Genomic DNA, 21,841 nt, shown 5'->3' with positions numbered 1-21,841 from the left:
AGCTGTATTTGTGTCCATGTCCGACTGTGTCTGGCTGTATTTGTGTCCATGTCCGACTGTGTCTGGCTGTATTTGTGTCCATGTCCAACTGTGTCTGACTGTGTTTGTGTCTGACTGTCTGTCCATCTATCTCCATGTCCAACTGTGTCCGACTGTCTGTGTCTGACTGTGTCTGACTGTCTGTGTTCATGTCTGACTGTCTGTCCATCTGTCTCCATGTCCAACTGTGTCTGTGTTTGATTGTCTGTGTCCGCCTGTCTCCGTGTCCAACTGTGTCTGTGCCCGACTGTCCTTGTCTGACTGTGTCCATGTCCAACTGTGTCCATCTCTTTCCATGTCGACTGTGTCTGACTGTCTGTGTCCATCTGTCTCCATGTCCGACTGTGTCTGGTCGTATTTGTGTCCATGTCCGACTGTGTCTGACTGTGTTTGTGTCTGACTGTCTGTCCATCTATCTCCATGTCCAACTGTGTCCGACTGTCTGTGTTTGTCTGTGTCCATGTCTGACTGTGTCTGACTGTCTGTGTCCATGTCTGACTGTCTGTCCATCTGTGTCCGACTGTATCTGACTGTCTGTCCATCTGTCTCCATGTCCAACTGTGTCTGTGTTTGATTGTCTGTGTCCGTCTGTCTCCGTGTCCAACTGTGTCTGAATGTTTGTCTCTGTCTGTGAGTGACTGTCAGCATCTGTGTCCGTGTGTCTGTGAGTGTTTGTCTAAATGCTGGTCTCTGTGTCCAGACTCTTCTTCCTGCTGCGTTCCCGCCCACCGCCCCGGTTCCGCCCAAACTCACGGCTCCGCCCAACCCGCCACAGAAGCGGCGCTTCACTGAGGAGGTGGACGAGATGGACCGTGGCCTTTTGGGATACCAGGTGAGCTGTGGACACCTGCAGATCTGCACTGACCAATCCTGTTCCACAGACTCCTGCAGGTCACAGGATGAACCGCCCACCGCCACGACTGACCCCTGACCTCACTACCGCTCCACACTACTGCGGTGTTTATTTAACCCCTAGTGAGCCGCCTACATAGACAGCATCACTTTAGTAAATCAGTTTATGTGGTTATATATTCCACTTCAAGATGTTGAAATAAATGGTGTGTGTGTGCGCGCGTGCGTGCGCGCGTGCGTGTGTGCGTGTGTGCGTGTGTGTGTGTGTTCCAGTGGTGAAAAATGACTCATATTTGACTAAATAGTCAATGTAGCTCATGTTTTACCTCTTGCATCAGCATTTGAGTGTGTATGTGTGTGCGTAAGTGTGTTTGTGTGTGAGGGTGTACATGAGTGTGTGTTTGTGTGTGCGTAAGCGTGTTTGTGTACATGTGAAAGGGTGTACATGAGTGTGTGCGCATGTGTATATGTGTTTGTATGAATGCATGCAGTGTGAGTGAGATGAATCGCGTGTGTGTGTGTGTGTGTGTGTGTGTGTGTGTGTGTGTGTGTGTGTGTGTGTGTGTGTGTGTGTGTGTGTGTGTGTGTGTGTGTGTGTGTGTGTGGCTGTAAATGAGGGTGTGTGTTAATGCTGTTGTGTTTTTCTGCTCATAGCATGGACCCATTCATATGACTAATTTAGGTGCAGGCATGCCTGTGGGCAGCTCAGAGGCTTCAGGACCCCCATCTGCTGCTTCCTCAGTGCCCGTGAGAGAGAGAGACAGGTGAGATGCGCACACACACATTGAGATGCTGCAGTTTACACATAGAACAATATGATAACACAGTGTGTGTAGTGAATATATAAAGCTGTGTGTGTGTGTGCGCTCAGGGATGGGCATTTGATATAATATACCTCAGTTTTATGTGTATCAAACTAAACTAGAGAATACAGCAGCCACACACGTCTCACAATAAAATACTGTATCTGAAAAATAATGCTTAATACTTTTACAAGGGAGCAGGACATTTCTTCACACACCTTCCATCATCTGATCACTCCCTTCACCATTAAACTGACTTTCTCTTTAGTTTAGCACAGATTTTGTACAAATCTCATACAGAAATGATCTCTTTAATCACTGTAAACACCATCTAATGCAGAGAATGAGTTGGAATATAGCGCTACATCTCTTCATTGTGTTTCCATCCATTGCGTGACCAGTGAAGCTGTAACCAGCTCTTGACAGTCCTATATTTTAAAGGGTGATGTATGAAGAGGTTATATTGCTTATTGTTTGTTCAATAAATGTAGTTTTTATTTTTTTTGCAGTTAAAATCTTCAATAGCTAATGTAAAACCATGATGTCTGAACACTGCTCAAATCTCCAGTTTCAGGCATTTCCATAAATGATTTACTCTTCAATACTCAACATTAAACATCTCTCTCTAAAAGTGTTTTGCTAATAAACTCTTCATATGCATCCTGCTGCAGCCGTGTAACAGGAGTCTAGATCAGCTACTGTCATTTGAAACAGCCAATGCAGTATTGGAATCCCCGCTGTAGGACTTATTTTAATGTTGTTTGTCTTATTTTCGTGGCCTCTACATCCGTTATCCATCTAAAGCTACTAATATTTGAACAGTTTACTCATTATTCCAAGATGTTTCCAGATCTTCTTTAAACAGAAGAGTCTCGGTTTACTCTCTTAGTGAACACTAGTACACAGTCTGCAGCACTGAGACTGAGAATGATGATGTGCTGAAGGCTCCACATCCTGTTCTTAAGGACTGATATTTTATTCACTCTCATTTCTTAAGCGAAGATGCTAATGCCCAACACTATAAGACACAAGATATGTTTGCCGTGACGTGTTGCTATTTTCAGACCAGCGTAACCTTAATTATCCTGTTTTGCTCCACGTTGTTTAAATAGTAAATCCATTTGCGCCACTGTGTGACTCATGGGTGTGCTGGTCTATAAAGGTGCGTTAAGGTGTTAAGGCGCATTGTTGGAGCGTTGCTAATTTGAGGAACTGAAATGGACCACGCCATTGACCAGCTGAAAGCAACTCTAAAGTCCAATGCACAGTGCATTAGTTATGCACCTTAAATGCGTACACACTGCTGAATACACACAGGATGAACAGCAATACACAAATAATTTGGCAGATGAAAACAATTAAAGGATTAAAACATTACAAAAATTATTATTTACTACATCAATATAAACACCACTGCCTCCATGCCACCTTCACCACAGGGGGGCTTTTTCAGTTTATTGATGACGCTCTGCATCTGTATTATGAATAATTTTATTTATATATATATATATATATATGAAGTGTCTTCACTTCACTTCTTTTATTTACTGTATATTTACTGTCATCATGACAAAGAGAAAATAAATCAGTAATTAGAGATGAGTAATTAAACTATTATGATTAGAAATGTGTTGGAGAAATCTGCTCTCTGTTATACAGAAAATGGGGAAAAAATAAACGGGATAATAATTCTGACTTCAACTGTATGTATAGGTGTGTGTGTGTGTGTGTGTGTATAAATATTTATATTTTATTGAATATATGCACATTTATAATCCTTTTAATAAAACAAACATACATTTGTCTACCTGTGGGGTTTTGGAGACGTCTGCATCACCATATGGGTCATCAGAACAGGACGTGTGTTTGGATATAACTCAGTTTTCTGACCACACTTCATTATTATTGATCATTTATTCCTCTGCTGGAGATTAGAACTGAATTTAGAAATAGTTTTGATCAAATCTTTGAGCTTAACAAACTAAATTAAATATGTGGGCTAATGATGTGTTCAGTGGAGTGAGTCTCCAGCATTTCCTCACTCCACCAAAGTAAAGGAGTAAAGTAATGAGTTAAAGTAAAGTAAAGAGGCTGAATGGAGGAGGCTTGTTCTTTATCCTCGCGCTGCAGATGCTCTGTTTAACGGTTTTCTCGCTAGTGAAGTGTTCAGTTTTTCCATTCAGTTTATCCATGTACAGAGTCGTCATGTAAATAGCAAATGCACCATGGAGTGACGCAACTGACTCTTAGAGGGAATGAGAGACGAGACTCTGATTGGTTTAATGCAGGTTATGCTCAAAACACACCCAGAACTCATTAAGAGAATCAGCACAACCCTTGACCATGCGCTGGGGTGCAGAGCAGATTTATCCATCTTTAAAATAGCAGAAGAGGATTCAGACACGCTCTTAATGCTTTCACACCATGCGCTTTAGACTCTGCGCCTAGATCATTAAAATAGAACTCTTTATGTGTGTTGCATAATTGCTATCTATTCTCCAAGCATCGACCACCTTCAGCCATTTTCTGGTCTGATCTCAAGCTTAGGCAAATAACTTGGAAAGCACCAATCAGAGGCCTCGTGTATGATGTCATCATGTAGACATCTTTACAGTAAAAATACAGCATTTTACAGTAAAAGTACAAGACACTAAAGTGTTTCGATACACAAGATGAACCCGTTTTCATAAACCCCATCAGATGCACATTACACAGTACTGTTTTATATTTAAAATGGATCATAAATACTGCCCATCGGCTCAGAAGACCGTCAGCTGATCATCCTGACTGATTGTGTGGGTATTTTTCTCTGTGTATGTGTGTGTGCATGTGTTTTACTATGTGTATGTATGTGTGTGTGTATGTATGCAGCAGCAGCAGACAGCTCATGCCGCCCCCGTGTGTGCCAGCGCTGCTCAAACCTCTGAGACCTCTGAAAGCAGACGAGACTCCATCAGTGCCGAGCCTTCTGGGTAAGCCCCGCCACATACACACACACACACACACACACACACACACACACTCACACTCAAACACACACACACACACATGCTCTCAGACACACACACACTCTCTGACACACTCCTCCATCAGGCTGATGCTTTCTGCATGCAGATAACGGCTGCAGCAGCGGCGGACTGTTTCTCTAGATTAAAGGTACCGCTGAAGCGTGCATGAGTGTGTGCGAGAGCGTGTGTGTGTGTGTGTGCGCGCTTCAGCTCGTAGATTAGCTGTGGAGGCTCTCCCCTGCGCGTCTGTATGTGTGTGTGTGACCGCGGCTCTAACACACCTCTCTCTTGTGTTGTGTTCTCTCTCTCTCTCTCTCTCTTTGTGTTTTTATCTCTCTTTCATGTCCCTGTGGGGGGATGCCGGATGGGCGGGGCCTCCTCTTCCTGCTCTGCCTGTGATTGGACGGCTCTGCTGGTGTTTGCGTGTGTGTTTGGTGGTGTTGTTTGTGTTTTCTCCATCAGAGCCGCAGGTGAAGCGCATGCGGACGGGGCTGGTGGCGTACACTGGAGACTCCTCGGATGAAGAAGAGGATCATGGGCCGTCCAGAGCCGCCGCCGTCGCTGCAGCAGGTAATGCGGGCACAGGCTGGAACCCGTACCGCTGCCCGCCGTCCCCCCCACACCGGCCCAAAACACAGACTGCACCACAGCCGACGCAGCAGAACATGCCCTTCTGGATGGCGCCGTAAACACACACACACACACACACACACACACACACACACACACACACACACACAGACAGACTGACGGCAGCAGCGTGACGATCGGCCTCAGAGAGGATCATGGGATGAGGATGAGGAGGGACTGACCGCAGCTCATCCTCTTTTAAACGCTCGGGTTCTGCTTTGCTTTGTAATGTTTCCTCTTCCTCTGTGACTAATAAACACACACACACACCTTTACATCTGCCTTCTTCTTTAAAGTGTTACGCTAAACTAGAGGAAAGGAGGGGAAGTCAAGTCCGGTTACAGGAGTTTATTTCAGAGACACAGTGACCAACGCCTCGCCAACTCTCAGACAGCTGATCTCAGCATAATGGAGCGGTCACTGAGCTCCAGCCGACAGGAGCAGGAGAGCACACCTCACTCAGCTCATCCCCATCCACCTTAATCTTCTATGTGAAGCTGCTTTGACACAATCTACATTGTAAAAGCGCTACACAAATAAAGGTGAACTGAATTGATCATGACCTGCAGTACTGCTGCACGCCTGTAGAGGGAGACAGACAGACGGACACGGCAGACAAGCAGCAGCTCAGCCATGACACCCTCCGCTTAAACGGGGAGCAAAGATTCTGTTATACAATAAACACAAATAACAGCATTAAATGCACAGCAAAATAATTAAACTAAATTAACTAAATTTGAATACAAACCCATAATTACAAGGGAGCTCTAGATAATGTGTCGGCCGCTATATTTCCAGAACCCTTTAACCCTTATCTCAGTGGGAATGTTGAAGACACGAGCACCACGCATGAGCCGCTGGTTTGGATTCTTGAGCGAGTGCAGAAAGGTAAGAGGATTATGATCGCTGTAAATTGTTAAAGGTGAACTCTCCCCCCACACATCCCCCTCAGTGTGTTGGAGAGGCCAGATTAGCGCGAGCGCCTCTTTTTCAATGGTAGAATATTTCTGTTGATGACTATGGAGTTTCTGAAAACAGACAGGGCGCTCGATCCTGCATCCTCCTCCTGCACTAATACTGCACCTGCTCCCTCACAATCAGTGCAGCGAGAGATCCCAGCTTCAGATCCTGGACGAGCCCCCAGTTGTCAGGCCCTCGAGGTAAACTGGAAAAAAGGTGGAGGAAGCCAAAAGTCCCGTTACAGGAGTTTATTTTAGACTCGCAGTGATTTAACATTAGGCAGACTCCTCGCCAACTCGCACGCCGTTGATCTCAGCATAATGGAGCAGTCACTGAGCTCCAGCAGATAGGAGCAGGACGCTGATAACAGAGCGCACACCTCATTTAGCTGATCTCCATCCACCTGATCATGACCCGCTGTACTGCTGCACGCCTGTAGAGGGAGACAGACATGGCAGTAGCAGCCGTTATCGTGTTTAGACAACATGATGATCCATCACAATCTTCAATCACATTTATGATTGGTGTTTTAGAGCAGGAGGGCAGAGCAAACATGTGTTTCACATCAGTGGAGATCCACCTATAGACGAACTACTGCTTTGTAAACATTCAGGATGCGTGCGCAGCAAGGTTGCAGAAAAAAACCCGGGGGCACTAGCATTTACAGCGAGGGAATGACATCCGATGTGGTACAGAGTTTAAAAGTTTGTTGTATTAGAAATAAGTTATATTGATTACATGTTATATATATTATTTCCATAATGCTTTCAGTGTATTATAACAGCTCGTCACCCAGTGATAAACACAGTTATTCTGCTAAATGAACATTAAAGTGAGCGGCGTTCATCTGACAGCTCCATTAGCGATAGCACCCTCCCAATAGATATTGGATAAGACTAAATGACCAAGCATCCAGCCACAAATATACAATCTCACTGAAACTCCAAGTGATTTTACAGGAGAGAAGTTAAAGATCTACAAGTGTTTGGATGCCTACAGTGTTGTTCTGTGTGGTCATGTGCAGGAAATAATGCTCCAGGATGACCAGATTCAACACGATATAGAGCTAAACACCGAGGTTCTGCCTAGCCAAAGACAAGGAAAGAAGACGGAGCTGTACAAGGCCTGGGTCATCCTCAACAAGCAGAACAACTGCATTCTGACAGTGAACTGCTCCTGTACGGCAGGGGATGGGGTATATGGTTTTATATTCGCACATTCAGACTTTCTCCTTAAGAGAAATAGCCGATGACTATCACAGTACAACAGTGTTCACAGTCAAATAAACAGTGTTAATGTTGTTTAAGTCACACTTGCAGGTTATTTCAGACCTAATATTCACAGTGCGGTGGTAAACAATATAAGGAGTGTGTCACATGTTGTCACTGAATGAATGTGTGAATATAAAACCAACTTAACCTTAATAACTTCACACACATTTCACTCTGAGCATTCAGTGTGCGCAGTTTAATTCACCATATTGAACTGTGTTTGCTGAAATCACTTCTGCAATCATAAACAGTAATGTGTCTGATTCAGCAGAGCGGGAACTCGCCTGATATAACATAAGCACTGCAGAGTCCAGCATAATTAGGTCCTCACTCCATTCAGCTCCCTTTTAGCCGAAGACATCTGTGATTGGCATTAAAGCAGTGTGGTGTACAGTAAAATTTTATTTGACATCCTACCGCACAACACCACATGTTTGCTATTGCAACCAGTCTTTTTTTGCAACTATGCGCGGTTGAACCCATGTGATGTAGGTTGGTAATTCCCCTATAACAAACCACAGTAATTTGAATATCCAATCAATACCCTATGGAGCAAATCAAGGTCCGCCCACATTTGTTTATTACTTAGTTTATATTAAGATGAATTTAATGTCATCAATTTAGTTGATCTTTATTTCTCCAGGTCCTCTACACTGTAGATTGTGTGGCAGCAGCTGAACACTGAAGTTCTAGTGAACTGAAGCGGTGTCAGTCCAGTGTGGTTTAATCTTCACTGCTGAGAGTCCAAACACTGAAGAGCAAATCCATCCAAAAACAGCGCTCTGTGTGGACACGAGGAGCGTGAGGTTACAACACAACTCACTATAATGATCTCGCACCACTCCTGGATTTAAAGAGAATCCATTATGCCCTCACATGCTGTAAATGTGTCTGCTGTGTCTAGAGAGTGTGTTTGAGTTTGAGCGGAGAATTGCACACAGATAATGTTCTCTGAAACTGACCTGTTTAGACGTCAAGATGACGTTTAGATGTCGCTTTAAATGCAAATGAGATTGTGCAGTGAGATTGCAGTGTGAGTGTGTGCTTCAGTCTTCTGTCAGCCTGTCTCTGTTCATCTAAAACTCCACATCTATAATCCTCTTAGTCTATGCTGACATTATCTTCAGCAGCTCAAACACTCTAATGGCTAATGGACAGACGACTGCTTCTCACTCAGGGCTGCTGTTTATGCTAATGAGGGAGACTAGTGGGCGGGGCTTTCTCCCTCTGATGTACAAGGGAGAATGTCAATCAAAGTGTTTCATTCATCAAACACAATTCATTCATGTTGATCATCAGAGGCTGCTGGAGGTCTTCACAGTCCTTAAACCCCTTATAATAGTGATCTGTGCATGATAGGTGCCCTTTAGAGAAACAGACGGCAATATAGTCATTTACACTTGTGTTATCATTACAGTTATTGTTAATTAATATAACGTGGTTCCTGTTATAGGTGTGAATATAGTTATTATTATTGAGCAGTGTTCCCATGAGCATCTGTGATTCAGCAAACACATTATTGACACACACACACTCACACACTGTTTCTGAAGTCAGCAAGTGTGTTTATTTGAGCTGGCTGATGGGTTGTGGTGTGTTGTGGTAGATGAAGTCTTCAGGCAGGGTTTCAGCAGGGATGCGGCTCAGCTGTTCATCATGAGAGCGCAGCGTCCACAGCTTCTCCAGCTCAAACTGATCTCTGCAGTCCGGCAGCATCAGGTGAACCACCACTGAGCCTGAGGGACACACACACACAGCACAGTCAGTCATAAACACTACAGTCACTCTGTATCTCACACACACACATGAGAAACACAAAAGTGCTACAGACCAAAGTCAATGCACTTCCAGTCGTCACAGTCGCTTCCCTCCAGACGAACGTGTCGCTCCTCATCCTTACGCAGAGTCTTGAACTGCAGACAGAAAGAGTGAAATCAAACCCGTATTGAATCACGCATTCACACACTCCATTACGCCTCAGTCCGCTTTACACACAATATCGTAATGAAGTTTGTCTCTGTTACATTAGTGTGAATCTGAAGTGAACTGGAGTGAGTGTGAATGTGGTTTTGCATCTGAAATGAAGCAGAGAACGTTAACGCAGTTTGTTTAATCTGAAGATAATCAGAGTAAGTGTGGATGCGATTTCGCTTCTGTTACACTGCTGTGAATATGAAGTCAATGTGAATGCAGCTTCTGTAATTTGATGTGAATCAGAGTCAGTGTGAATGTGGTTTTGCCTGTTAAATTGGCGAAAATCCGGAATGAGCATGAATACAGTTTTGCCTCTGTTGCATTGATGTGGATCAGATGTGAACTGAAGTGTGTGTGAATCTGGAATGAGTGTGGATGCAGTTTCGCCCATTACATTGTTGTGAATTGGAGTGAATGTGAAAGTTGGTCCTGCAATTTGAAGTGAATCAGAGTGAATGTGGTTTTGCCAGGTAAACTGATGCAAATCTGGAATGAGCGTGAATACAGTTTCACCACTTATTGTTGTGAATGAGAAGTGAACTGGAGTGTGTGTGAATGTGAAGGGAGTAAAAATACAGTTTCACCTGTTGCGTATCAGAAGTGAACTGGGGTCTGTTTCATAAAAGTGGTTTAGGAAAGCAGGGATTTAAGTCAAAAGCCTGTATCAGTGAGCCGAACTAAACATTCACTCTTAAACTGGTTCCATAACAGCAAGCTGAAGCTCATTTGATCTAACTAATCTGAGTTCAGTTGAAATAATCTAGATACCTGCTCGTGCCACATTACTGTCGTAAAATCCTGAAGGTCGAGCGTAGATGCATCGATTATGTTGTGTGCTAGCTCGGCAACGAGAACTGACAGAGCTCTGAAATGAGACACCGCTGTTCACAGAGAGTGAGCTGCGTTTGGTTTTAGAGTTCAAACACATAACAATCAAAAACTACAGTACGGCTTGCAACAGCAAGAGAGAAGGCTGATATTAAAATATAGGCCATTATTTAGGTTAAATTAATATTTGTCACAATACATTGAAATTCTTCTTGCACACATGAGGAGAGAATGTGCACTTAGCCTACTGCCAATTGTTGCTTGTAAGAAAGAAGTGAATGCATTGCAGGCTGCCTGTAACATTCAAAATGTGCTTAACGTCACCACATTAAGTTTAAAATGCTGGGTACAAAGAGCCGTGCGCGCACAAGCGGCGGGATTTTTCATTTGCTCCCGAATCCGCCGCAAACGGTTGCTTTCTCTTTGACACTTGTGTTTCCCACAGCCCATAGGAAAATACCTTTATATTAAAGTGAGGCCCAGATCTGTCTCCTGAATATTCCATTCTGGGTTTACAGCTCCTAAGTCATTCTTTACTTTAATGCCTACTTCTTTATATCAGTCAGTGCTTTTATATATATAGCTAAGAACACCCCTCACAGATCTCTCTTTTAAATGAATATTTTCTACAGGATGCTTTACAATGATATATTTGTGCATATACATTAGATTATTCAATACCAAAGCAAAATTTGGCACTAATCTAACAAAATATAAACTCATCACAGTCCAAAAATTAGTACACTCAAATTAACATGATGGGGGAAAATATCAAATATAAACAGCGAAAACAAAAAATCAACAGAAACATAAAAATATATATAATTTAGTTTAAATGTTGCAGTTAGTATTAGTTTAATTTACAATACCCTAATATATATTTATATTTATTATTGTTCTATTCTAAAAGATGTTTGGTGTGTGTGTATGTGTATGTGTATATATATATATATATATATATATATATATATATATATATATATATATATATATATATATATATACACACACTATTAAGTGACTATAAAGTTTTAATCATTATTAAGAGGTTAAGTGAATTAAAATGGCAGGCATCAGTTTACGGCAGGTCAATGTTAACATTACTTTGATTAAGCTTGAACTTAAGACTTACCCCAGACCAGGCTAGTGTCCCAGCATAAGTTAACAGAATAACCGAGTTTGAACTATCGCAAATTTGATTTCTGAAACCGAATCCGCCATTAATAAACCTGACTTGCCAAATAAGCCTGGCTTTTTCTGTAAGCTTGGTTTATGGAACAGCCCCCCTGGAGTGTGTGTTAATACAGTTATGCCCCTGTTAAAGTGTTGTGAATAAGAAGTGATCTGGAGTGTCTGTGAATGTGGAGTGAGTGTGAATGCGGATTCTCTTATGTACCACTTTGATCAGAAACGCTGCCATTGCGCTGAGGTGTCGAGGCGACACTCCGCTCACGATGATCATGTAATCGGTGTATTTGAGCTCCGGCGCGACTCTGATGACGCAGATATCTGTTGCGTTCTCCTGCCGCAGCGCAGACACCAGCAGAGGCATATCCAGCACCTGCGCACAATCTATACACACACACACACACATAGGTTCAGCTTCTCATATTATTGTACGAGTGTTCAATATGAGATTAATGCTAGTATATACTGTTTTACAATGTCCAATACAGGTATAATTATGTAAAATGTATTATGTGTAAAGCACATTAATAATTATGACATTATTATTATATATAGATATTATGACACCAATATGTCTTGTTAGAAAGCGTTATTGTTTTCTTCAATACAGTCAAATGGTGATTTTTCTAATGATTCTGCAGCTTAATGTCTGTATTTCTATCCTGATTTCACAATGAGAATATAACAGTAATGGAGTACAGCGCTTGTTTTAATTGTTTGAGTTTTTATGACATTTAATTAGATGTAGAAATGTGAGCACACTGCTATTAATCATAGACTGAACATTAGACTCAAGCCCCGCTCTGATAAAGGCAGAGAACGCTCAGGTGTGCTTCTCTTCTGTGTTTGTCACCTGTTGTGTAGTTGTGCAGGTGTTCAGTTGTTGTGTTGCTGTAGTTGTGCAGGTGTTTGTGTTCTCCTGTTGTGTGTGTGTAGTTCTCAGCAGCTCTTGCTCTCCTCAGTGTGTGTCTCTCGGCCGTTTCACAGCTCAGCACAGTTGTGACCTTCCGCTGGACAGAGCTCGATCCTCCCGCCCTGAACATCACCCTGAGCGGCGCGTTAGACGCCAGACAGCGCGCGGCGATCATTCTCTCTGCTTTACAAACCCAGAGCCTGTGCTTTATATGTCAGAAACATCATTGTTTTGAGCTTAAACTCCACATGATGTCTATCCGTCTCTCGGTGTCGCTGTGTGAGAGGTGCGCATGTGTATCTGCGCCTCCTGCCGATGTGGAGGAGCGACACTGCTGCACTTAACACGTAAGTAATAATTAGCGCCTAATAAATGTAACTAATTAATAAAAGTCTGGAGGTTATTATGTTTATACGATGGTTATGCCACCTATATCCACTGTTGAGAGTGTTAGTGTGTGTCCTCCTCAAACGTCTCCTGTGTGTAGCACTAGTGTCCTCCACATCTCCTCTATGGAGTCAGATCAGTCTCAAAAACAATACATTCATAAAAGCACAGCACAATTCATGAATCCTCTAAAAGCAGAAGGATTTCCCAAACGTGCACACGTGTAAATGTTTACAGTTCTTTACATATGAAGCTCTCTTATGACTTTCCTCTTGCATTTATGAGTTATGTTAAATTCAGGGGCGCCCCAAGGGGTGGGAACCCCTGGGAAAACTCTGGCCACCCCAATCGGTCTTTGTTAGTCGTTTGGTTTGTTGTGTGTGACGTCACACCTGCGCCATTTTTGAAGTATCGCTTCCAGAGACAACTTGAGAGACATAATAACACGAGATATACATGCAAAAAAAAAGGTCTAGCTGGAGAAGTACAAGAAAATCGAGAGTACACAGGACCGCAATAAACTAAACAAAGATGCCAGGGATCGTCATTTTGATATGTGTTACATTCAGGATATAAATCCGTTTAAATTAACTGCAAACCAACGGAGTGTGCAGCCGCCGACCCCTCATTGCTGATAATAATGACATGTTATACTGTATATCATTAGTCTTAATATACGCTGTTTTAGTTTAAACACCATTAAACCACAGTAAGTATTTTTAATTATTGCAGTTTTTCATTTTATTTCATTAGTTACATCTAATATTTACATTAACAAACTATTGGACAGATGTTTGTATCCACAGTATTTTACAATAAATGTAATGAAAGCAACAGAAGAAAACATGTAAATACTATTATAATTTTATTTAGTCAAATAAACTGAGTGCACAGAGAACAACAACAAATAAACATTAAATAAAATGAATACACCCAAATATTAAGATATGTTGAACACAAATACAGATATTATGATGAAAGCTGAAAACCTGTAACCATTGACTTCTATTGTATTTGCTGGTTTTCCTACTATGGAGTCAGTGGTTACAGATTTCCAGCCTTCGTCATATCTTTATTAGTGAAAAGAGAAAAAATAACATCATAGAGGTTTAGAACCACTTGATGGCAAGTAAATAGTAAATCACTTTAAATGTGTGGGTGAAATATCTATTCAGCTCAAACTACTGATTGATCTAATGTTTAACGTGGAGCAAATGCACTCATCAGTTCTTTAAAGGGTTATTTAGTTCACATAATAACTGCTTACCTTGTGTTTTGATGTCCTCCTCCATTTATTTACATTTATACACATGATATTTTTATTCAGGCACTGAGGGGAAATTCATTTCTGGAGTAATGAATCATATTGTTTACATGAGACAGGATGAAACATCAGCAAAACACACTCATTACACAGTGAAAGAAACAAAACTACAAACATGTGAAGGAATTTGCAAAGAATGTATACATTAAGCACAGAATGCATTTATAGACCTGAGCTTTTAACTCTTATTGACAACTACAGCTCTTCTACACTACAGTTGGACATTGGTTTGTTGAGCACAACAGACAGTTACAATCCTCTGCTGTAATGTGACATCTTCACCTTCACAAGGCAGTATCATGTTGATGGGTCAGTGCTTGTTATTAAGATTCTGTGTGTTTTTTACTGTTTGGTACTTGAGCATCAGTCTAGTCACAAAATCCATCAGACATCCTGTATTCTTCATGTTCACACAGCAGCTGTCAGTTCTACTCCAACAGGCGGTTTACTTCTACACATCTGTCCATACACAATTTACACCCAGTTTATCTCGGCTACCTCCTCAGTGTTGTGTCTCCTCATCTGTGTCTCTCACCATCTTCAACCTCACGTGTCTCCTCCTCTGCATGTTGTACGTCCACATCTTCAGCTGACTGCAGTGTTGGTTTTCTTTCCCTCCTCTTAGTTTGTCTTGCAGAGTGTGCGGTGTCTGTCTGTGTGGCCCAGATGTAGAGATGGTGCTCAGTCTGGGTCAGTCTCCATCATCTCATATGCAGGTTGGCTGGCAATGACAAAGTTTGAAATGTGTATACAGCAAAAAAAGAATAAGTATAAACAAATATACTGTAATGCTACATGCTTATGGAAATATGACAGTTTGAGCATAAGAAACCTGAATTGAATGTGAACTTTTAAAGCATTAACTCCCAGAAAGAACATTTACTAATACTTTACTCATCCCTTTGTCAACCAATATATTTATTTTCTTAAACTTCAGTTTTATGAAGCTACAGTCTGAAGGTTTAAATATTTCATGTAATGTTTTCAACAAAAACCTGTATTTGTTTTAGAAAAAGGACAGTCGAAAGTGTAGTTTTTGACAGGGGCTGAGTAAATCAGCAAATGTAAGTTGTAACTAAGATTTCAGAAGTATTTACAATATTTTAACAATCAATTACTTCACAATCTTAAATCCATATGCACAAAGTTGATTTGTTAAGATTTAAATGCAGTTCTACCCGCAATACTAAAGTGTTACACTGAATTAAAATAAGTATTAGAAGCTCAATGACAATTGTAAAGTTAATTAAATATTCTTACGTACTTACCTTTATGAAAATGTCAAGAGCATAAACGGAGATGTGCCAGCAAAAGATATATATTTGCGTCTCAACGCAGCAGGCCAGGGCACCCGATGCACCGCTACAGTCTGTCAATATCCTTTCTTCTGAGTGGGAAATTTAATATATCTGTCGTCATGATCATTTGTTTACCTTTTCGATCGCGTGATTTGCTATTAACTTACAGTCCTTAACACAACAAGAACGTAACCCTATTAACTCTGCGAAAGACGCTAAACCCACAACAGCTCACGTTAACTCGGATACAACACAAATGGCGGCTATGTCCCATAATGCAATTCGGTGTTTACGAGGGTGACGTCACCTGACAAAGGCCGATTCAACCTGACTGGTAAAAAAACTGAAACAATAAGCACTGACCGCATCTGTATAGAAGTCCGTTAGTCACATCTCAAGGACAATCAGTCCCTTTCAAACATTTGTTTTCTTCTGTATTCGATTGTCCTGATTGGAATATTAACAACTTGCATCTTTTAGGTTACGGATGTATTTTTCCACCTCAGCTGGGCTCTCAAATGTGCGGTCACGTCCATCGTGACTTTTATTTATTTATCTTTCTCTAAAGATAATGTAGAGTTGATAATGTTAAGAAGAGGTTCTCCTATAACAGGTAGCAATTCTTTCAGTAACTTTGTTGGAATTGGGTCCAATATACACGTAGCTGATTTAGAGCTATTTATAATTTTGTCTAGCTCTTCCTGTTTTATGATTTTAAAGCACTGTAGGTTATTTAGATTCAGTGGCGTGTTTACTGGATCTGAAGTATAAGGCGGTGCAGAAAGTTTAATATCTCCTATTTTCTGTCTAAAGCCTTCTATTTTATCACTGAAAAAATTCATGAAGTCATCACTACTAATTTGCGGTGGAACGTTTTGTTCCAAAGATGACCGATTATTTGTTAATTTAGCGATGGTGTTAAATAAGAATCTAGGATTGTTTTGATTATTTTCTATCAGTTTGCGGAGGTGCTCAGCCCTGGCAGATTTTAAAGCCCTCCTATAGCTGGACATACTGTCTTTGTATGCAATTCTAAAGACTTCTAAATTAGTTTTTTTCCATTTACGTTCCAGGGCACGGGTTGCTGTTTTGAGAGCGCGGGTATGACTATTATACCATGGTGTAGTTTTATTCTCTCTAGCCTTTTTTAGTTTGATGGGTGCCACAGTATTTAGAGTGCTAGTAAAGATGGCATCCATACTGCTGGTTACTACATCAAGGTCATTTGTGTTTGCGGGTGCATTTCGAAGTAGAGAAAGATCAGGTAAGTTATTTATAAATTCATCTTTAGTGGACGGAACAATAGTTCTACTAGGGCGATATATCGGAGCGGATCTGCTAATTTCAGGTAAACACAGCTTATATAGTAAGAGGTAGTGGTCTGTAATATCATCACTTTGTGGTATAATGTCTACATCAGTGACCTCAATTCCATAAGACAGAATTAGATCTAGTGTATGCTTTAGGCGATGGGTTGGACCAATAACATTTTGCTTTATTCCTAGTGAGACCAGCAAGTCCATAAACGCGAGCCCTAATGTGTCGTTAGCGTCATCTATGTGGATGTTAAAGTCTCCTACAATTAGTATTTTATCAGTTTTAACTAGTAAGTCAGAGATAAAATCAGAAAACTCTTTTAGAAAATTGACATAGGGTCCTGGCGGTCTATATATGGTGATTAGAGCGAGAGATAACAGGTTTTTGCATAGTGTTTGGAAGGACAACATTAAGCGCTAGTACTTCAAAGGAGCTAAACATAAGTCCGTTTCTCTGATTAACATTAAGAATATCACTAAAGATTGACGCAACTCCACCACCATGACCAGTTTGACGAGCCTCATGTTTATATAAGAATCCTGGAGGAGTTGCCTCATTTAAACTAATATAGTCATTTTGTTTCAGCCAGGTTTCAGTAAGACAGAGTGCATTAAGATTGTTATCTGTTATTATTTCATTTATGATAAGTGCTTTAGGTGCTAGTGACCTGATGTTTAGGAGACCAAGCTTCATGAAATTTGTATTTTCACTTTTTAGTGTTTTTTCTGGTTTAATTCTTAATAGATTATTTCTGGAGCACACAGTACGTTTATTTCTTGATCTAATAATACGAGGAACAGACACAGTCTCTATGTGGTTAGCCAGATATGCATTACTGGTATTTAAGTTGGACGAACAAGAGTCTGTGTGGCTAAATTGTGAATTTTGTGAATTTTTACTTACTAGTCAGATAGAGCGAAGTATTCTGGTGATGTTGTCCGACAGGAGTTCAGCTCCAGCTCGACTGGGGTGCAGTCCGTCAGCGCGGAAAAGCCTAGGACGCTCCCAGAAAAGATTCCAGTTATTGGCAAAGAGCAATTTCTGTTCTTCACACCATGTTAATAGCCATTCATTCAGAGCAAAAAGTCTACTGAACCTTTCATTTCCTCGGCGGTAGGTAGGAAGCGGTCCAGAAACGATGATCTGCGTGGCGGGCGAGGTGCGTCGAACCGTCTCGATCAGGCTCCTGAAGTCCTTCTTCAGGATCTCCATCTGCCGGAGCCCGGTGTCGATGACAGCACCGAGGCTCTCGGCAGCGCTCAGGATAGTAGGTATCTGTGCAGAAATATTCTTAACTCGGGCACCAGGGAAGCAGAAAGTGCGTACTTTGTTACCTTTGGAGGAAGCGGAGCGGACGTGGCGCACGATGGATCACCTATGATAGCCATGTCACGACCTGTCTCGCAAAGAGGTTCTCAGTGGAGATCTTGAACACAGGAGGAGGAGACGTTCTGCCCCGGGACCTGGTAAGCACCTTACGCGGCTGCACCCAGGGGCCTTGGCAGCCGGGTGTCAGCGTGAATGACACCTGGGCGAACTGCGTCCTCGGTGTGCTGGGCCTGGACAGAGAAACACGCGGGGTTGAGGAAGACAGAGTGTTGTGGTTGTATTGCCCACTTACATCAGATGAGCAAGCGGCAGCGTGGGGTACATCGAGCAGGGCTCGTTGTTCCCGGAGCCATGCCCGCTTCATCTCGAGGCCGCGAATCTGGGACTCCACTGCTTCCAGCTCCAGCGCCTCCATCCACGCTTCTTCTACACTCAAGGACAGACACACAAGCGACATTGTACAGGGTGAAGAGCAAAGCCAGTAAGAAAATAAGTGAATGAAAGTAGATTTGTTTGTATGAGTGTGTTAAGGGATTGTTCACCCTAAGTAGGAGAGACAAATACTTAGTGAATGTGGAGGTATTTTATAATACAAATGTAAATTGCGAATCTAAACTCCAAACACACAGCGAGGCTACCGTAACAGAGACAATGAGGCTACCGCAACAGCCGTTACAGCAAGATCATGTATTAAATACATTTACATAGACGAAAACGAAGGAGGTTTTTGCTGTAATTTGAGTTAGTTTCAGTTAGTTTTGTTAGTGCACGAGACAGTTTTAGTTTTTTGAAAAACTTTTTTTATTTTTATTTCAGTTAACGACAATTATTTTATATTTTAGTTTTTTTGTTTGTTTTCATTAACAATAATAACCTTGTTACTGACACTACAAAAGCACTACACTTGCACACACTCACTGCAAAGTCTTGTCTCTGCCACCGGTAAGCTGTTCTGAGCATTATTCCCTGCCTGATCCCCTGATATTGACCCTGGACTAGTGGTGCAAAACGAGGCTTCATGAAACAGTTGAAGCAAATGTGTCGAAGCTTCAAACGTTTCGAAACCTATCTCTATCGTCTATTGCTCTGGAATAGCTTCAATAGAGATTTGCACAGCTGTGCAAATTGAGGTATTGAACCCCAAGCTGTGCAGTTGAGGATTGAAGTGTGTTAGTAAAGCAGTGAGAGTTCCCAACTAGCATTTGAGGATAATGGGTTCGAACCCAGGGTGATGCAGTTAAAAATGTTAGTTTTTAAATGCTCTGTTATTGTAATGCGTTTTGTTTTTAACATTGCTCTGACATATGAATGAGCACTTTGTGAATAAATTTGTCTTGTTTTGATCATTGAACAGTAACATTATTAAAATACATCAAGTCAGTTTCAGAGTATTGTACAAGTCGGGATATGAACTCGGGCCATCAGCAGCACAGTTACTCTGTGCACACACACGCTTCACTAGGCTACATGAGATCAAGTTTCTTTATTCTGACCCTGTCAGTCAAATGCAGATTCGCCAGGTCTCGAAACGCTTCTGAAACGACCGATCCTTCAAATGGCTTTAGTCACGTGACCTGGAGCCTCATGTACAAAGACTTGCGTTAAATTCATACTAAAACTTTGCGTACGCACAAATTCAGATGTATGAAACACTGCGTACGCAGAATGACTCCACTTTGGCAAAACCAAACGAAAAAGCAAAAGCAAGCAAGAAGAGAAACCTGACAGAATGTGAATGTGAATGTGAGGTGCTCCTGTCGGAGGTAGACCGGAGAGAAAAACTGTGTTACTTGCAAGTTTGTCCTACAGAATTAATAACAAAAGAAAAACAATAGTGTGTGTGAGTTCAGCTGACGCGGGTGACGCAGTGGGGTCTGAACATCGCATTGTGAATGAATTAAATAAGAAATTGTGTGGAGCGAACAGGAGATGCTGAACTAACAGCCTTTGAGGAGAGAGCTGCCTCAATTGTGGGTGAGACTTTACTGTCTGGAGTAGTATCCGTGTCTGTGGGCAGGGCCGGATTAACCAATGGGCATTGTGAGCACAAGCAAAGGGGTCCGTGCGCACTTGGGGCCCCTGCGAGGGAGGAGACGCCGATTTTGTAGTGTCTATTTAGGCTAAACGCAAATAGCACACCTCGTTGGAATGAGCTAGTTGAGTGATTCCCGCCCATCACCGTTTGATTGACAGACAACAGAACTAAAGACAGCTGCTAACAGCAGCGTGAGTGGTGTAGCTCATAAAGTGCATGGCAACATGTTTTGACACGATCGATCATGAACCCGGTTTGAATCCAACATCTGATTTTGCCTACTCTTCATCACGAGGAAGACAAGTAGGAATCATTAATAAGTGTGTGCATTATAGAAGACTCAGATTCATAGAACTGAACTGGATTGGATTGGAAAGGTGTTATTTCCAAATCATATGCATTATAAGTTTGTAGAAGTTATACATTAAAAATACCCTTAAATATAACTTTTAGTTCAGCTTCAGTGAACCGGAACAAGTTTATTTAAATCCATTCATTTTCACTAGTTCTATTAGTATTTTTTTTTTAAAGTGTGCTTCAAAAATAAGTTAAGTCTTTGCAGAATAGAAATATATGTACTGTATATCATTTATTTTTAAAATGTGGGCCATACATTCTAGATTAATTTTATTAAAAAATATGATATTAATCTTATTTTTGTATTCAATTATAGGGGTACTGCCAGGTAGGGGCCTCTGAATTCTTAATGCGGGCCTGTCTGTGGGAGACACAGATGTATGAGAGGAACACTGTGTTAGGGCAGTATAGCAGCACCCCTCCGCTCTTATCAAGGCAGCACCACCGGCATTTCAGCTGCCCAATCGCCCGCTCTACACCTGACCGCCTGCATTTAATTATGCTATAGCTGCTTACACATATTCAAAATCTTCAATTAAATTGATAAAAATAACCCCCTCCACACTTGGTCTCTTCCACGTCCCATGATACACCACAGCTCAGGTATTAAAGCTCGCTCCCGCGTGGTGATGGTGAAATGAAGCTGAGTCTGTAAACTCTTCAGCTCAGTCGAACTGGATGAGGACCTCTGCTGGTGAAAGTGTGGGAAAGCACTGTGCTGCAAAAATCTCTAACATTCACAACTGACCAACTCACGCCTTTAGTGATACAACATTAATATAAATTAATTACTGTAGTTTATAAATAATACACTTTAGTGTGGTTTAAAAGCTTTTTACTATCATTTACTACAGTATTTAGCTGCATTAGTGGTGTGTGGGAGCTGAGCTTTGAAACAGTAGAAACGGGTGTAATGGTCACCTCATCTCTCGCTATGCACTTTACTAACCCACATGCTTCAAAACCTCGACACACAACATCACATTACCATTTGACCGAAGTGACTCAACTAAAACACTGAACATTTCAACATTTTCAGGGTTAAGAATACATGGCAGTATACAATACCCCAAACCCAACACCATGTCTATTCATCCTCACTGCGTACACCAGTCTGAGGACATTTCAGGTTAGTGTTACACACACACACACACACACACACACACACACACACAGTGATCTCTGTGAATTGGTTTCAGATATACATGTTGAAGCAGCAGCAGATGCTTCTCGCTCTCCATCAGTGTGGACTTATCAACAGTACTAATGCACAGATGAAATAGATAACTCATGTACATTTGTTTAAAGAGCCCATATTATAGATGAAA

The 21,841-nt window shown here is 41.6% G+C and overlaps 2 protein-coding genes across 5 annotated transcripts in view; one reads left to right on the top strand and one right to left on the bottom strand.

Moving 5' to 3' along the window:
- The window catches only part of khdc4 (KH domain containing 4, pre-mRNA splicing factor), a 14,062-nt gene extending 8,455 nt beyond the window's left edge, over positions 1-5,607 (top strand). For 2 of the 4 annotated variants that reach the window (XM_056475456.1, XM_056475455.1), the window contains exons 11-14: positions 740-871; positions 1,546-1,655; positions 4,569-4,666; positions 5,165-5,607. In XM_056475456.1, the coding sequence (XP_056331431.1) occupies positions 740-871; positions 1,546-1,655; positions 4,569-4,666; positions 5,165-5,391 (567 nt within the window). In that variant the 3' untranslated portion in view covers positions 5,392-5,607. Of the gene's footprint in view, positions 1-739; positions 872-1,545; positions 1,656-4,565; positions 4,667-5,164 lie in introns of all 4 variants that reach the window. The other 2 variants (XM_056475454.1, XM_056475453.1) reach the window with 1 other exon arrangement.
- Positions 5,608-9,107: 3,500 nt separating this feature from the next.
- On the bottom strand, positions 9,108-12,763 carry malsu1 (mitochondrial assembly of ribosomal large subunit 1). The gene is made up of 4 exons (XM_056475348.1): positions 12,407-12,763; positions 11,762-11,937; positions 9,395-9,476; positions 9,108-9,299 (listed from the first exon to the last, which is right to left on the bottom strand). Exons 1-4 carry the CDS (start codon positions 12,639-12,641, stop codon positions 9,130-9,132), a joined length of 663 nt encoding a protein of 220 aa, XP_056331323.1. The 5' UTR covers positions 12,642-12,763; the 3' UTR covers positions 9,108-9,129.
- Between the last annotated feature and the right edge of the window lie 9,078 nt (positions 12,764-21,841).

The sequence above is a fragment of the Danio aesculapii genome, chromosome 16, assembly GCF_903798145.1.
Source record: "Danio aesculapii chromosome 16, fDanAes4.1, whole genome shotgun sequence".
In the NCBI taxonomy this organism is placed as follows: domain Eukaryota; kingdom Metazoa; phylum Chordata; class Actinopteri; order Cypriniformes; family Danionidae; genus Danio; species Danio aesculapii.
The sequence above is the reverse complement of the archived record's forward strand: the minus strand, read 5'-3'. Positions and strand labels throughout refer to the sequence as shown.

Bases quoted from the DNA above. Each gene is read 5' to 3' on its own strand.
- malsu1 (XM_056475348.1), bottom strand. From the start codon at position 12,641: ATGATCGCCGCGCGCTGTCTGGCGTCTAACGCGCCGCTCAGGGTGATG. The intron at 11,938-12,406 runs GTGACAAACACA...GTGTGTGTATAG, and splicing joins CCTGCACAACTACACAACAG to ATTGTGCGCAGGTGCTGGAT. The intron at 9,300-9,394 runs GTCTGTAGCACT...TGTGTCCCTCAG, and splicing joins CTGGAAGTGCATTGACTTTG to GCTCAGTGGTGGTTCACCTG.